Here is a 16,447-nt window from a genome sequence, read left to right on the forward strand (position 1 = left end):
AAACACAGACATTGAGCAGATCGCGGAGAACGTCGTTTACCAGCCCCTGGAAAACAGCTGGGGCATTAGTGAGGCCAAATGGCATGACCAAATATTCATAATGTCCACTGGGAGTGTTGAAGGCCGTCTTCCACTCATCCCCCTCTCTGATCCTGACCAAATGATACGCGTTGCGTAGATCCAGTTTGGAAAATACAGTTGCCCCTTGTAGCAACTCAAAAGCAGATGAGATGAGTGGAAGTGGATACCTGTTTTTGATGGTGATGTTATTGAGTCCCCGGTAATCAATACAAGGTCGCAGGGATCCGTCCTTCTTGCTCACAAAAAAGAACCCCGCGCCGGCCGGGGATGACGACGGTCTAATGAGACCGGCAGCCAAGGAGTCGCTGATGTACTTCTCCATAGTCCTAGTCTCAGGGGCCGACAGAGAGAATAGTCGCCCTCTTGGGGGCGAGGTGCCCGGAAGGAGGTCTATAGCACAATCGTACGGGCGGTGAGGCGGTAGTGAGGTGGCCCGAGCCTTGTTGAACACCTCCTTTACATCGTGGTAATCCTCGGGTACGCCCGTGAGATCTGGGGACTCAGGAGACACGGAGCGGCTAATGGCAGACGCCGGCTTTAAACAAACCGCGTGACAGTGAGGACTCCACCCAAATATAGTCCCAGTAGCCCAGTCAATGTGCGGATTATGCCTCCTAAGCCATGGAAACCCCAAAATGACTGGTTGTTGAGGTGCATGAAGTACATGAAAGGTGAGTGCTTCACTGTGGTTACCTGACATCTCCAAGCGCAGCGGGGTGGTTTGATGAGTCACCCTGCAGAGTAGCCGACCGTCCAACGCCGTGGCCCGGATGGGTCTTTCCAAAGCGATTTGCTCAATCCCCATCTTGAAGGCCAGGTCTTGGTCGAGGAGATTGGCGTCTGCACCCGAGTCAATCAGAACCGGAACAGTGTAGCTCTTATCCTGGAAAAACAACTGGGCATGGATTCGGGGTCGAGAGGGCATTTCTAATCTAACTTCCCGGCTCACCAGCGCCCTCTGGTTGACTGGTGAGCCCTGTCTTTTACTGGACAAGCGTTCACATAATGACCGCTTTGACCGCAGTACATGCATTGGTTGGCCTGCAGGCGGCGGTGCCTTTCAGCCGGAGCGAGTCGAGCCCGTCCCAGCTGCATTGCCTCTGGCCCCGCGATAGACTCAGAAGGTCCACCCTCGGTTGGTGCCCGTCGCGGTTCCGGCCACTGGCGCGGCGGTGATCCTGAAGCTGCGCAAGCGACCCTCTCTCTTCTCCGCTCCCGCAGACGGCCGTCGATCCGAATGGCGAGGGCGACCAGCTCGTCTAAACCAGCAGGGAGATCCCGAGCTGCCAATTCGTCCTTTACGCGGCTGGATAATCCGTGGTAGAAGGCATCGCGAAGCGAGGCTTGGTTCCAGTCACTCTCCGCTGCCATGGTGTGAAAGTCAATGGAATAGTCGGAAACGGATCGTATTCCCTGCTGCAGACCAAACAGTCCCCGGGCCGCCTCTCGTCCGGGAGTGGCATGGTCAAAAACCCTCTGCATCGCCTCGGAAAACGACGCGACGGAGGAACAGATAGAAGTCTGTTTAGCCCATTCGGCCGTTCCCCAATCCCTTGCTCTCCCTGTGAGCAAGGAAACAATGTACGCTACCCGGGACCTCTCGGTGGGAAACGCGGACGGCTGGAGCTCGAAGGCGAGCGAACACTGTACCAGGAACGGTCGACAGGAACCGGGAGCGCCGGAACAACGCTCGGGTGGAGGAAGACGTGCGTCGGACATTGGAGCGGAGGTGGGTGCTTGGGCAGCAGCGGGGGTGACGTCCGGAGTACGCGTCACCACGGCGAGGTTCCGCAGGTGGTCGCGGAGGGACTCCATGCTGCTCTCATGGCGGGCCGACATAGACTGCATGGCCTCAGCCATGAAGTGGAGCTGCTGCTCATGGCGCTGCAACATGTTGCTTGGATTCGGGGTTTCGGGCTCGGTACGTTCTTGGTCGGCTGGGTTCATGTTTGGCCAGATTGTACTGTCACGGTTACTGATACCGGAGTACGGGAGAACCCAAATGCACGACTCGTACACGATGGACAAGACAGGAGGGTTTTAATCAAGGTTCAGGCAGGGTCAAAACCGGGAGATCCGTCAGGAGGCAAACAAGTCCAGAGGGGCAGGCAGGTAATCCGTAGACGAGGACAGGCAGGGTCAGAATCAGGAGGGCACACAGACAGGCAGACAAATCCAAAACGGGGCAGGCAGGTAAATCGGGGTCGAGGAACAGACGAGGTCGGAATCGAGAAAAACAGGATGGCTTCGGGAAACGCTGGAAAACTTGGTAGAACACACAAGACAATCTGGCAGTGAGCAACAGAACGTGACTGGCTTAAATAGTGAGTGACTGACGAGGGAAGGCACCACAGGTGAGGGTGAGGAGAACCAGGTGCAGGAAATCAGGTGACGAGGTGGGAGGATCTGAAATGACAGGAGAGTTAGTGAACATGCAGTGGAGATGAATAGACTATGATGTGAACACCCAGTGAAGATGAAAAATAAACTATGATGTGGACGTATGTGTGACACAGTGAAAGGCCAATTTTGGTTTGAGAGATATCTTTATCTGAAAAAATATTGGCATCTCCGTATCAGATGGAGAAAAAAATAAACGACAGGCGGGGCGTAATAATGTGATAAATGTCATTGGTTGCAGTGTCATATTTCAGCCGTTCTCTTTGTCATACATTTTGTGTGTTTTGTACGGATTGTTAGCTTCTCTTTAGGTAAGTAAGTATTCCAACGAAAAATAAGCAGATTGAACAGCAGTACGGCCGCTTTACCATCCTTAAAAATGAAGAAAAACACAATATGTCAACCTCGGTAAACCTAGATCTGATCAGAACGTTAATGGCAACACTGGTTGGTTGATTTGGTATTCGGTTGATCTGCTGGATGAAGCCTCTCAATAACTATTCGACTGACTGCCATGGCGAGGCTGGTCTAGTTTTGCATTCCCTGTGATCTCTTTTCAATTTAAATTTACACACGCAGCCATGCTAACGGACTAAACCAAGATATTGAACGTGGTAAGCGTTGCCAAACATCAGCACGTTGGCCTTGTCATTGTGGCCATGTGATTGAAATAGCATTTAGCTTACAGAGCTTCTACCATTCTGAGTGTCTTGTGTCTGCTTTGCGGGGCTACGTTCTAATCTGCTGGGGTTCCTTTGAATGTGCGTCACGACTGAGGCAGAGATATCAAGTGCACTAAGATTGGCTTTACAACAACCTCACAGGGGGCACGTGCTTATCTCACATTGATCCAGGTGTACACGCTTCTAGCTTTGTTGTAAACACTGCTACACTGACTTACTGCTAACGCGCAATCTGGCCAATGCACCACAGTCATCTTGCGTGCCTGTGCTTCAAATAACCGCTTCTAGCCATCCTTGCTCTTTCATTGTAGCCTCGCTGGACCGTCAATCCATCAAAAAGATCATCTTGTTAAGGAACTGAGGGAAAGGGCACACTGAAAGAGAGGGGTCAAGGTGGGGGGCAGAACGATTGGCCCGAATTACTGAATCAAACATCTAATAATAAAAAGACCAAAAAAAGGGCATTTTGAGATTGAGAAGGAAAGAGAAACAACAAACCAAGCCAATTGGACCGTTTGGATGTATATCAGTCCTTGAGTTGGTGCCTGTGTGCAGGTTGTGTGCGTGCCTGTGCGACTGGTTTGTGCCTTCACAAAGTTTGTGTGGAACAAACCAGTCGGGCCTGTGCGGCTGAGAAAACTAGATTCTGAATCCATTTTGGAAGGCACACAAATGACCTTGAGGCCCCACAGTTAGGCAGACGCTGTCCCGCACCAACCTGATTCAGCTTCTCTCTTTGTATCTACTGCAGACGGAGAAGGTGGCAATAGAGAGAGAGAGAGAGAGAGAGAGAGAGATGGAGGGAGAGAGAGAGATAGAGATAGAGAGAGAGAGAGAGAGAGATAGAGAGAGAGATGGAGTGGGTCTGTTTGTCCAGTAGCTTATAAAAAGTCCATTATGGTACAGTTCTATCAGTTTGGGCTCTCCCAGATGGACCCTGCAGTAAATGGACGGCACCAGCGAGCTGTAACCTCAGATTTGATATACGGCTGAGCAATAGCTCTGTGTGTGTGTGTGTGTGTGTGTGTGTGTGTGTGAGTGTGCGTTTTCATGAGGGTGCATTCAATCATTGTCACTGCACTGAAAGCGCTGACAGTAGTCAACGGGAAACATTTCCGCGCCGCGGTTTTTGTGCGTGCCACATACTGTACATAATATAGATGTTTTTACCATATTTTTAAAAGCAATCCTCTGTCAAACACACACACACACACACATATACCGTCAGTTTGGGCCTTAAATCCGGGCTCAGTCTGACTAAGGAGCCTATAGGTCAAACGCGCTCTGCCCCAATCTTCTTCCCCAGCCGGTTGCTTTGTGTGGGCTCAAAACCAAGGGACTGCATGGGGCTTTTTTAGCCACAGTTACCTCTTATTGTGTAAACGTGTTTAGCAAGTCACAGTACATTTGAGCTTTGATGTAGCTGCCAATGTTTGCATTTAAATGTTCAATATGCTGAGTTCACGCCTTGACATCCCCGTTAATCCACTGCTCTTTGCATCGAGTTGAGGAAGCTGACACAAGCCGTTGCCTCCTGAGTGAGAGTGAGAGCTCTCAGTAGTTACTTTACTTTATCAACACTTTGCAGCGAGCAAATACATTTAATAGCCTCGAGCAAAAAGGTAGTTAAAACTGTTCAAGGACTATTGCTTTATTGTTAGCAGTTGGGTTCAGACGCATCAAGTGTTATCTTAAAATAATAATTTCTTTAAAAGTACATTTAGCAGACTATTATTTTATCTGTACTATCAGGAGATGTAAGAGGCCTTTGTTCACACAGATGGTAACTATAGATCAATTACATATGCTAATACCTTAACCAACTAGCAAATGAATCGTGGATTAAAGTTTTCTGCCTTTTGGCCATCTTGGTTTTTGCCCATTGTCATCTTTTTTTTATTAACCAGAAGTGACACACGCAGATGGACAACCAAAGTACAACCAAACATTAAAATTGCCCTGTTAAACTAGCTTTCATGGACTAAATCATAATGGGAAAACTATGCAAGTGAGTAGTTCCATTGTACACGCCTAAGTAGGCTATCAGAGTTTGCACCAGCCAAGTTTTGGGGCTTTAACATATTGCCATAGATAGGGGGAAGGACCTAAATGGTTAACATTTGTAATTTTGTTCTTACAACTCCAAGTATTCTTACTAAATCATTTGTATAGATTCAGAGAAAAGGCTTTTAGTAGAATCTTCAAGGGATACACCCAAATGCCCTCACTGACTACATAAGATATTGATGATGACCCATTACTTTAAAGTGTTTGTGCACTGCATTGCACGGCTGTCAAAGCAACGGTGATCTCTTCATTAGTCGGGGCCAGATTATAAAAAGCACTCTCCCCTCACTGACACTAAAGCATCAGCTCTACTACACGCAGAATATCAAGCCACTGCTCCCAACAGGTCATAGGATTATAGACCTTACCTTACCAGCTGTGGATAGAAAATAGATTCCCCTGCAGATGAAGAAAAAGCTGAAATGGGCGAAAAAAAATGTAGGGATGAGAGAGTGGGAGAAGATTTGATGAAGTGTGCGATGATGTGTCCATTAAAGTGCGGTTCACAACATTAAACAATATAGAGGGCTTTGTAAAAGGTCAGCGGTCCCAGGGGGTTTATCCATATTGATCTTTACCTTCGACTCAGGTGTCCATCTAGATGATCTTTTAGGCCGTAGACCTAAAGGAGAGAGAGAGAGAGAGAGAGAGAGAGAAAGAGATAACGATATGGAGAGAAATGGAATCCTCAATGGTCATATTATGTGAGGCATTACTCCTGCTTCACTGACCTCTGAGTCTCAGAAGCACAGAGGCGAAGAGTATAGGCCCACACACACAGCCCTTAATTTAGGCCGCATTCTGCCAGGAAATGATTCGGAAACGCCCAGATCGGGGCCGGCGTGTCGCAGTGTCATCTCGCTGATGTGACTCGTTGTCTAAAAATCCTCTCAGTAGTCAGTCGTTCCTTAAACCTAAACCAAACTCACTTCAGTGGATCAGTGGAGTTAGCAGCTCATGTTTTTCTATGTGCATGGGCTGTTAGCTTCCTGGCACTAAAAAAAGAACAGCAGGAGGATATCGAGTTCCAGCCCAAACCTCGTCTGCCGAAATTATGACCGTCATGCATATTTTATCAGCTGTAGCGTATTAGTGTTTAATGCTGATACTTATTTTTTAATTTTTTGAAAACTCCCCTGCAGACTTTTCATTATTACATTATTATGAGTATTTGTGAACAAAATAAAAAGAATATGCACATTATTGCTATAATACCAAATAATGACACCAAGATCAAAGTGTCATATTGCTTGTGTTAGAGCTGGTTGAAAACTTGACACCACCTAAAATGTAATGTGAACCAACAATATCGGGGTTCACTACATCCTGGCATGAATTTTAATGTTTTTGGTTGTCACAGTGTGTTGCTTTTACGGATGTATGGTGAATAAATACGTGTAGGTCTACATCCCAGAGCACTTTCTAGATGCATCTTTACTCTCAACTTGATAAAACAATAATCTGACTTTTTCGTACGAATGAGGTGAGGAGGTAAAATAAATTATCTGAATTATCTTCTGAAAATACTTGAGTACACCATTTGCTTATTTCAACGCACTTTTTTGAACGCACCTACTTTGCCCTGGAGTAGCTGCAGGGCAATACTCGTTTCCGCCACCAGGTCGCAGTAGCGGGTTTGATGGGCATGACTGTCGCTGTAATACTGGTCCCAAACAAGTAACGTTAAGCCAGACCAGCATCGGGGGAGACATGGAGTCGCTTTAAGCACATATGTATTTTACTGTCGTGATGTATTTACAGGTGAGAGAAGCACACACGCACAATGTATATTTATTCTTAGTTCGCTCGCTTTTATGGTGGCATGTTTTGTTGTTTAACGTTAGTTAGTTTAGTACTGAGGCGGAGGACAGCTAACCAGAGCTAACGTTAGCATTCTTCGCCTGAAGTTAGCTATTCGCGCGCTAGCATTTTAGCGCGAGTAACCGGGGCCCTGAAAGTCGCCTTGGACGCAGGTGCGTGTTTGGGTCACTTGACAGATGCAAGCAGTGGTGTGTCGAAAGTGTTGGCTGATTATTGAGTCTAGTTACAGGTCATCTAAAGTTATATGTTCAGGTTGTGTGTAATAATGGTCTAAAACAAGTAAGTCGTTGGAAGGACAGAAGGTCGTTTTAACCAGATATGTAATGTTAACGTTCGTCTTGCATTTACAGGATAAACCCGTAGTTGACGTTAAATAAAACGTCGGTTGAACCAAGGGAATGGGAGTTATTGAGTCTAAGTAGACGGTATTATTGAAAGAGATTGAGGACGAAAACAAGTTGTTGGTTACAAAAGGCCAATTTAGACGGTAGTTTGCAATGGTCCATCATGAGCGAGCTTTTCCAAGGGATTCATGCTAGTGTGTATTGGGACATACGGGAGGTCGAATTAAGCGCGCATGTGTTTTTGTTCTTCCTCGGGTCAACTCCCAAGTTAGGAACTAATGCGAGACAATTTCAGTATCAATCCCTTTTGCGCTCTGTAATCTAATAAGCACACACTAGCACTTTCCGGGAAGATAATGTACCTTAGACACGGGGTATGTCTCTTCTGCCTTGTGTGATTAATACAAACCGCTGCAAAGAATCCCATGGGCGAGAAGTACCCAAGTGAAAAGGATCTGCTAAATCAAAGATTGTTTCCCTCCTGAGGGATTTGATTAAGTCTTGGGTTGCTGAAACTAAGCCTACAAATCCATTTTCACAGATTCAGAACAGGCTGCGCTCGCGCCTCCGTATGTTTTTAACAATTGAGATAAAACCGACTTGGATGTGTTGCTTGATTTGCTTTCCCCGTACTTTCTCTCTAGGCAATTGTACACTTTTAACTAATGCTCACTCACCGAGTTGAAGGTGTTCCTCTTCAAATCCACCCACTGGTTTATAAGACGCAGGCTTTTTTTCCTGTGTTACTCATGTTGTACAGTTTCACAAAAAAGCAAAAAAGAATGATTGCTTACTTTCTTTGCTTACACACATTTTAGTAAATATATTTCTTCTCGACAATCCTTGTTTTGCCATTAAGCTAATAACAATATCCAAATATAATTCCTCAATTTCTGATATTATACTGCAGACCTCATATTCTATTTTTCTAAACGGTGTGTGCTGAAATGTATCACAGTGTTCTTTAAATATTCTGCTACAAGGAGCAAGCCAAGGAATTGTAGGCGTTTGTATTTATATTTTCCAAAGTCGTGTTTTGGATGCACTCGAAAACGTGCTTTTTTGCCTTCCCTGAATGCACTGGATGTACAAAGAGGAAGTTGATGCTGATGAGGACCCTTTTATGTTCATGCCTGCCGCAGTTTAAAAAAATCGTAGGAATTACTGGACCTGTACAAATCAAAAGGAATGAAAAAGAGACCAAACCCTGTCATTCATCAATTTTCAGACCCATATGATGACGATGATCTGAAGGTGAAGACCCAGAGGCCACGATCAGCTGACCAGCCAGGTGTGTTTCAGGCACAAACCGGTGAGTAATGTGATGTGTGCAAGAGTTTGTGGCCTGGAACAGACGTCACCACCCTGATGTTTACAGACCGTATGTGAAATGAAGATTAAAGTCTTCCTTCGCATAACCATTGTACATTTACCTGAACTCCAGGTCAACTAGAGTTGTCACATAGGTGGATTGTAAAAATGCACATAATTAATACAATTGGAAAAGAGAAGATGAATTATTCAGGATATGGAACATATAAAGGATATCACACGTTTGGCCTTATACATACATTACATTACATAACATGTTGGCTGCTTCATCCCCACCAGGTTAAGTCGAGTGTGATGTGTGCCTACACACACACACACACACACACACACACACACACACACACACACACACACACACACACTGCATGGAGGAGGGGCTCCTTACCGCCAGGGAAACCCTTGGCTCGTTGTTGTCCTTCTCCTCTGCTCCCCCCCCCCCCCCCCCCCAAAAAAAACCTCTCTCACACCCTCCTCCCCATTCTTTCATTCCTGCAGGCATATGTGATGAGCTTAAGCACTGACTCATGGCATGTTAATGGAGATGTAATGCGATTAACGGACATGCAATTAATTTGATTTCCTTCTTTGCCATGTGACGACGCCCCTATCAAAGGACACAGCGCTCATAAACAATTTGGAAAAAACAACGGGAAATGGCTTGACGCTTGGGTTTTTTTATTTTAAAGGGCGCATCTCGGGGAACAATGGGACACACTCGTCAGCTCCCCATGAAACTCAAAACGCTCAAATGTTATATATTAACATCCTTTTTTTGGCATATGGCCCCTTTTAGTACGTGTTACCATAATTTCACGAGGATTAATGTTGTTGAACCTACCAACAGAATCACCATTCATATGAAAATGCAATCAAGGTTATTCACATAAGGGGCTTGATTCAAATTACACATTGTCCATAATTATAATGTGTGCAGGATCGTTGTGTATTGGGGGTTGATAAAGTGACACACGGCAGGCTGTGTCAAAACAATACACTGGAAAAACCTATAGAAGCATATAAATATAAAAGTTATTTTATACAACAAATTATGCTCCTGTGTTCTCTTAACTTAAGTCTATAAACTATAAATGTCCATAACACTATAGAAAGACTGGTTGATTATTATTATTACCACAAAGTTCCGGGTTTTTGTGCTGGACAGTTATTTTTGTTTTATTGTCTTGTGGTAATATTACAATATATTTTTTTAACTTCTGTTGATAAAAAGAAAGTAAAACAACAGGAATTGTTTACAGGGATCAATAGAATAAAACTTTTGTGCAAACTCAGTGCGAGACTTTCATGATGACATCAGAAACTGACAAGACCACCATATTAACTTTTTTCCATAGCACCATTGTTTTATGTGATTTCCAGCTCAAACTGTACCCATCAACATCTTTCCCTCTAACTCTCCATTCTCCCTGACTCGTGGAAACATTAGCATCACGAAAGTGGAATCGTAGGAAATTACCCTGTTTCTGTCCACTACCGTCTTGCTCCTCAGGTGACCCCGCGGCAGAGGAGTGGTCCCAGTGGAGTGTGTGTTCGCTCACATGTGGGCAAGGCTGGCAAGTGAGGACGCGATCATGCGTCTCCTCTCCTTATGGGACACTCTGCAGCGGAGCCTTGCGGGAAACTCGCATGTGCAACAACACCGCTACCTGTCCGGGTGAACCAGGGAGCACAGGCTCAGGTACGTTGTCCCGCCTTTGAGCAATCGCCGAGTTCAGTGGTCAGTTGGGTTTTCTCACAACAAGAATGACATTTGTTTAGGTTTCTTTGTTAAGTGTATTTTCGTTCACATAGTAAATGGATGAGCAGTGAAATTGGGGCACGACACGCCATCTTTTTTCATTGTCTGTAATGGACTTGTTACTACTGCTAACTATAAATGCTCTGCTTAGCAAATCGCCATGATACTATGCCTGCCAAAATATTACAATACCCGATACTTTCGATACGAAACCACAAATAAGATACTGGAGTATTTATCTATGATAGTAATAAATAAAAACTTTTTACACTTAGTGCGCTCTGGTTGCGTGCTTTCTTAATGAAGTACCCGTACTAAAAATCTTCAAAACCGTACCGTTTTCAGCGTAAGGGTACCGTGGTACCTTTCTAGTACCGGTACACCGTGCAACACTACTTCTCTGTTTACAAGAAGGCTTACGAAGACATAATGAAAATTACAACAATTTGGAGGAAGGTAGGCTACACACACACATGGCCTCTGCTCATCCACATCAACATGATCTAAACTCGGTGTAGGAGAAAAGAACCTTCAGATTGAGTATGCCCTTCAGTCACGTCAAGATGCACAGCTACAACAGATTTTGTTTTCACAATTTTTCGTTGTTGTTTTAAATGCAATGGCAGATGCAAAGTATATTCAACCAATCAATTGCAATTGTCACCCGCATGCACGCTCTGCCATTCAGGATGAGTCTATTCAACTGTATCTGCTCGCTACACCGAGGCAATAGCACAAAGGAGAGCACCTCATCCTTTCTTCCTCCGCAGCATACAACACAATCAGGCTGGATAAATTCGCTGAGGGACTGTGTACTACTCATCCTGAATAATGTTGAGTTCAGCTCTGGTTTGATTGCCAGAGTTACTAGATGAAATAGTGAAGTACCGCCTCTCCTGCTCGGGTTTGATTGGATGCGCTGATTGCAATTGAACTGGAATCCTGTATGGCGCTGGCTCTCTCTCCACCCGGACTACGTCCCTCCTCTGCTTATACTCAGTCCCCAACCACCAGAATTCAGAAATAACCTTTTTGGTCGAGTCACTGTAGATTATAGCAAACTCATGCCATATTTGTTTTACTTATTCTGCAGACAAGCAAACGTATATTTATTTTTAAACAATATTACCATACTAGATCTCACAGGTTTAAAGATAAAGAAAGATAAGAAAACATGGATGGGATCTCTGTAGCCTGCTCCTCCTTCATGCTTGAAGTTAGCAGCTTGAGGCCGCATTATCCAAAAGTAGCACATGACCCATTGGTCAATGGGTGGTTGATATAGGTGCAAGTTTTGACAAGGGTAAATGCTTGATATACCAAAGTCTGTATTCATGTTCTTTTCCTTCTTTTTTTTAAACTATTTGTTAGTCAAGTGTGCAATACCAAATCAATGCAGTTCTTTTAAGACCAAAACTCCACCAGAAACCAATGGAAATATGCTATTTGTCTAGAAACAATAATGGCAGAACTAGTTTTTCGATGTCCTGGCTGTTAAACCGTATAAACAAAACACTCACATTACTCTGGTATGTAGTGGCTTAGTCTCAAGGTTAACCTCTCTGATCCCAATGATACCTACAGAAGGACGGCGTGAACGTCCTCCACGCCCATTCTAATAACAACATTGTTACATTTGAATAGGGGCCGTAAAATGAAAAGTCATGACCATAACTTCCCTTGGGACAGATAACTCAAAGCAAACGTGGGGCGACTGCTGTCTAAATGTCAGCGTCACAGCATCTGGCGTCGTCACTGGGCTTAACCGCTACGTTTATACTGCCACATCGTTAGACAAGACCTTTGAGCCCATTAGTTACTTAAGAGTTAGTGGATGAGAAATGTTTCGTAGGAAGCATTATCCTCAGGGTTTAATACGCTTATCTTGATACACTGGAAATATGTGCATATATCAGTGAAAAACGGTGATTAATAGATTGAAGTACGAGTCAACCTTCCTTTATGTGGCGTCTCACTCTTGAGTATTTTTGTCGACTCACCCGCAAGCAAATACTGCATTCATTTATATGTCTGTCTGTACATTGTGCACAGGATAGGTGTGTGTGTGTGTGTGTGTTTATGATGTTTATACCTAGTTTTCCTTCTCTGTTTGTTTGTCGGCATAAATTGTGGGTGTTTTTTTAGCTTTGTCCATTGTTGTATGTGAATTGTCATTATAATTAAAAGGCAATTTTGGGTGTTCTATTCTACATAATGAAGTATACTTCATTTTGTATTTAGAGCACGTGTGCTTTCATGCATTAGTTAGGAGTCGGTCAGTGTTGTACTCATGTTTCTCAACTGCCCCCCGAATGAAGAAAAAAAAAAAAAGAAAGAAAGCAAAAGCGATGTTTTCCTTCCCGGTTGGTGCCTATGCTAATCTTGTTTTTATGCAGATGTACCAACACGATTTGTATGTCTAAGTGCCTCATTTTCCATTCAGTGTCGATATAAATACCCTCAGCCGCTCTTTGATGGGATATTGGTTGCTGGTTATGTTCCGTTTATTATTTAATTCTTCCTCAACTCCTCTGATGTTTTCTGATGTGGTTGTGGAGGGCTGTAGGGGCACTCTTGGGATTGCCTGAATGGAATCACATCAAATTCAAACAGACTGGGAACGTGAGGGTGGTATGAAGGAGACTTAAGTCTTTAATTATTTTAACAATCCTATTTTTCTTTCTACTTTGACTTAATTTGCGCTAGAATCCTTTGTTTGTTTGATTGCCTGATCTCTTTGCTGCTGGATTTAAGCTTTGTGTTCTTCGTAGCCAGTTAAACAAATACATACAGAACAATACACAGAGGCAGACACAGAAACGCACACAGGCACTTTAATCATGACTGAAATCGTTTCAACTTCCAATCCATCCAAATACTAAAACAACACTAACTATTTTTAACAATTTCAATGTAAATAATGTTGCCAGTATGTTTACTCTATAAATCAGTTAATGCTATGGATGGATTATATATACACGGGCACAGTGATCGTTAAACCCAACGCTCACAATCAATCTGTTTTTTGAGCACAGATCCTTGTCACTGCTTCATACTGATACATTTTTTTTCAATTAGAAACATACTCACAATTGTATTTGCACACAGGCAACATTGATGTACACGTTGTTTCAAAGTTTCTCCCAGACCATCCTAATGCCAGAATTTTCTGTTCTGCTTTTTACCGTTTATTTGTGTCGGTGCTCAAACTAGGACTTATGAGAACGGGTATGTTGTGTGGGTGGATATGTCTCTGGGCACATCTCTGTGCTTGTGTGAATGTTGGTTTGCAAGAGTTAGGGAACATCAAAGAAGCTTGGACAGAAAGCCAATGAAGTCAAAATGGATATTTTTTTCCTCATTTTTTTCATGGGTAAAACTCCAAAGTTAAGGTTATACATATAATCAATTTTAAGTAATGGTCTGGCACTTGACAAAGCAAACTAGGCTTTAATTGGTCTGGCAAATTACAATTTTCTTTTTTTTTTTTTAAAGAAAGTGCACCGAAGTAGAATGCATTCATGCCCCAAAGCGTGCCAAGTGAAGTAGTTCCCCTCTTTTGGTTCTATTTAGCTTCTGCTCATTTGCTATAGATTCAGTGACATTTAAAACACAGAGTTGAACAATGGCGCATTATGAATACAGTATGTCTGGGTCAGTGCGTAGTCAAACGCTGCAACATCACTCTTCCCATAATCATTTTAGCTGGAGACTGAGGGGGCATTCAAGGATGCAGTCACGGAGTCTGTGCAGAATCATGCATATGGCAAACGCACAAAGATATAAAGGCACACAGCCTATGACATAAAATGCTTAATAATACTGCCTGATGATGTAAGAAGAACATTTTTGCGATCAATATGATTCATGTTTAATACCATGCTTTTGAAAAAGCTGGAAATAAGTAATCAAAATCATAATATATTTTGAAAAATGCTTTCTGGCGATGCAAATCTTTGACCTTGTTTGTAAGAATTTGTTTAAATGAATGAAGTTGACATTTTATCTTTTATTTGAGCATGCTTTCATTTGTATCAAGCGGGCGCCATTGGAAGTGAGTCATTGGGCTCTTTGTGCTTCTTTTTTTTGCACATTTTTTAGCTACGTAACTTGAATCTAACTCTCACAGATGGGAATTTTCAGATCTTTAAAGTTGATTTTCACTCTGTTATGAGACACAGAGATATCCCTTTGTGGTTGGCTTACCGCTGAACATTGTGTTATTAAATTATTTTATTCTGTGTGCTCGCTGCTGTAAACATGCTCTTTTCAACCTCCTTCTGTGACTAAAACCCTGCTGACATAACTCCCCTTGTAACGTGCACAGCTGATCTAACAGGAGATCTTATAGATGCTGGTGTCATGATGTAGAGAATTGACACAATAGCCGTATACTTCTTTTTGTATGTGACTGGAAATATCAGTATACCGATTTCACTACTCGCTAAAAGGTATTGCAATACCACATAACCCAGCATCTGAAGACATTTATATCACGTTCGCTCTTTAGTTTGCTTATGTGCTTTGACCCTTCTTGCCGTATCCAATTGATATATTCTCCTTTTAATGTGTCTTTGTCCAAAAGCTGCCTGCAGCTGGATTTTATAGGCTAATTGATTGGTTTTGCCGTCAGACTTCAGATACGCTTATATTGGGTCTGAGAGATATGGATTCAGATGAATACGTGATGTATTTCAATCCTCTGCTGTTGATGCAAAAATAAAAATATTAACGTAGTGGACAAGATAACTGACGGATTTGTATTGTTTTTTTAAGTTTCTTATATCAACTTACCGTATTTTCGCGACTATAAGGCGCACTTAAAATCCTTTTTTTTCTCACCGTATAATCCGGAGCGCCATATATATGGCTCAATTGGTTGATCCATACTGGTTAACGAGGATCCATTGGAGGGCAAGTCTGGTGCCAGCAGCCGCGGTAATTCCAGCTCCAACAGCGTATATTAAAGCTAGTTAAAAAGCTCGTAGTTGGATCTCTGGATCGAGCTGACGGTCCGCCGCAAGGCGCCACCGTCTGTTCCAGCGCTGCCTCTCGGTGCACGATGCACGAAAGCATTTGCCAATAATGTTTTCATTAATCAAGAACAAAAGTTGGAGGTTCAGAGATATTGTTAATATCCACATTAACGTTTGAACAACGTTACCATGGGAGTGAAGAGTTTTCAGAACGCTTAATAAAGTTTGATTTAGCACAGCCCGATCTAGTGGATGCATAACGCAGCCCCAGTCAAACGTTTTACTGCAGTATCTTCTATTCTATGCGCCTTATAATCCGGTGTGCCCTTTATAGGAAAATAGTTCTACAATAGGCGATTCTTTGAAGGTGCGCCTTATAATCCAGTGCGCCTTATAGTCGCGAAAATACGCTACTTCTGTTGCTTAAGAATGTTTCGCGAAGTATCTGCTTCCACCTTGAGCGTGCCTGTTGACTCATTAAATTGCATTTTCTCAAAATAAATCTTGTCCCAAGTTTAACATCAACATATGTTGGCATAAGTAGTTCAGCACAAAACTATTGCCACGATCCTGCATTAAAATACTTGAACAACTTCTCCACAGAAGACCTTCAACAGATTTGTTACTAAATTGCAATTTAAAAGCTAACAAAGCTTTATTTAATGGCTCTGACTGTTGAGCCATGTAACGATCCATTTAAAATAAATGAAATTGGGAATAGTTGTTTGCCACAGTATGACTTAAACTAAACATTACTTCAAGTTTAGGGCTTAATTACTTATTGATGGCTTAATTGCGTATAAGTTGTGTGTGTATTCATATAAAATTAAACTTTTTAAAATTAAAGTTTTAATTTAAAAATAACTGGTGCCAACATTGGACTCAAGTTTAACAAGGCAAATGAGCTGAAAGATCATTCCATTATGATCAGCTGTACTCAAATGTTACGCAAATGTTTTTTTCTTTTTTTCTTTACAACTTATAGCA

General features: G+C 43.0%; 1 protein-coding gene across 4 annotated transcripts in view; it reads left to right on the plus strand.

The window, feature by feature from the left end:
* The window catches only part of adgrb2 (adhesion G protein-coupled receptor B2), a 161,668-nt gene that overhangs the window by 69,618 nt on the left and 75,603 nt on the right, over window positions 1–16,447 (plus strand). For all 4 annotated transcript variants that reach the window (XM_037474375.2, XM_037474377.2, XM_037474378.2 and 1 more), the window contains exons 3-4: window positions 8,625–8,708; window positions 10,236–10,424. In XM_037474375.2, coding sequence (XP_037330272.2) covers window positions 8,625–8,708; window positions 10,236–10,424 — 273 coding nt within the window. The remainder of the gene's footprint in view (window positions 1–8,624; window positions 8,709–10,235; window positions 10,425–16,447) is intronic.

This window comes from Pungitius pungitius, chromosome 17, assembly GCF_949316345.1.
Source record: "Pungitius pungitius chromosome 17, fPunPun2.1, whole genome shotgun sequence".
NCBI lineage: Eukaryota > Metazoa > Chordata > Actinopteri > Perciformes > Gasterosteidae > Pungitius > Pungitius pungitius.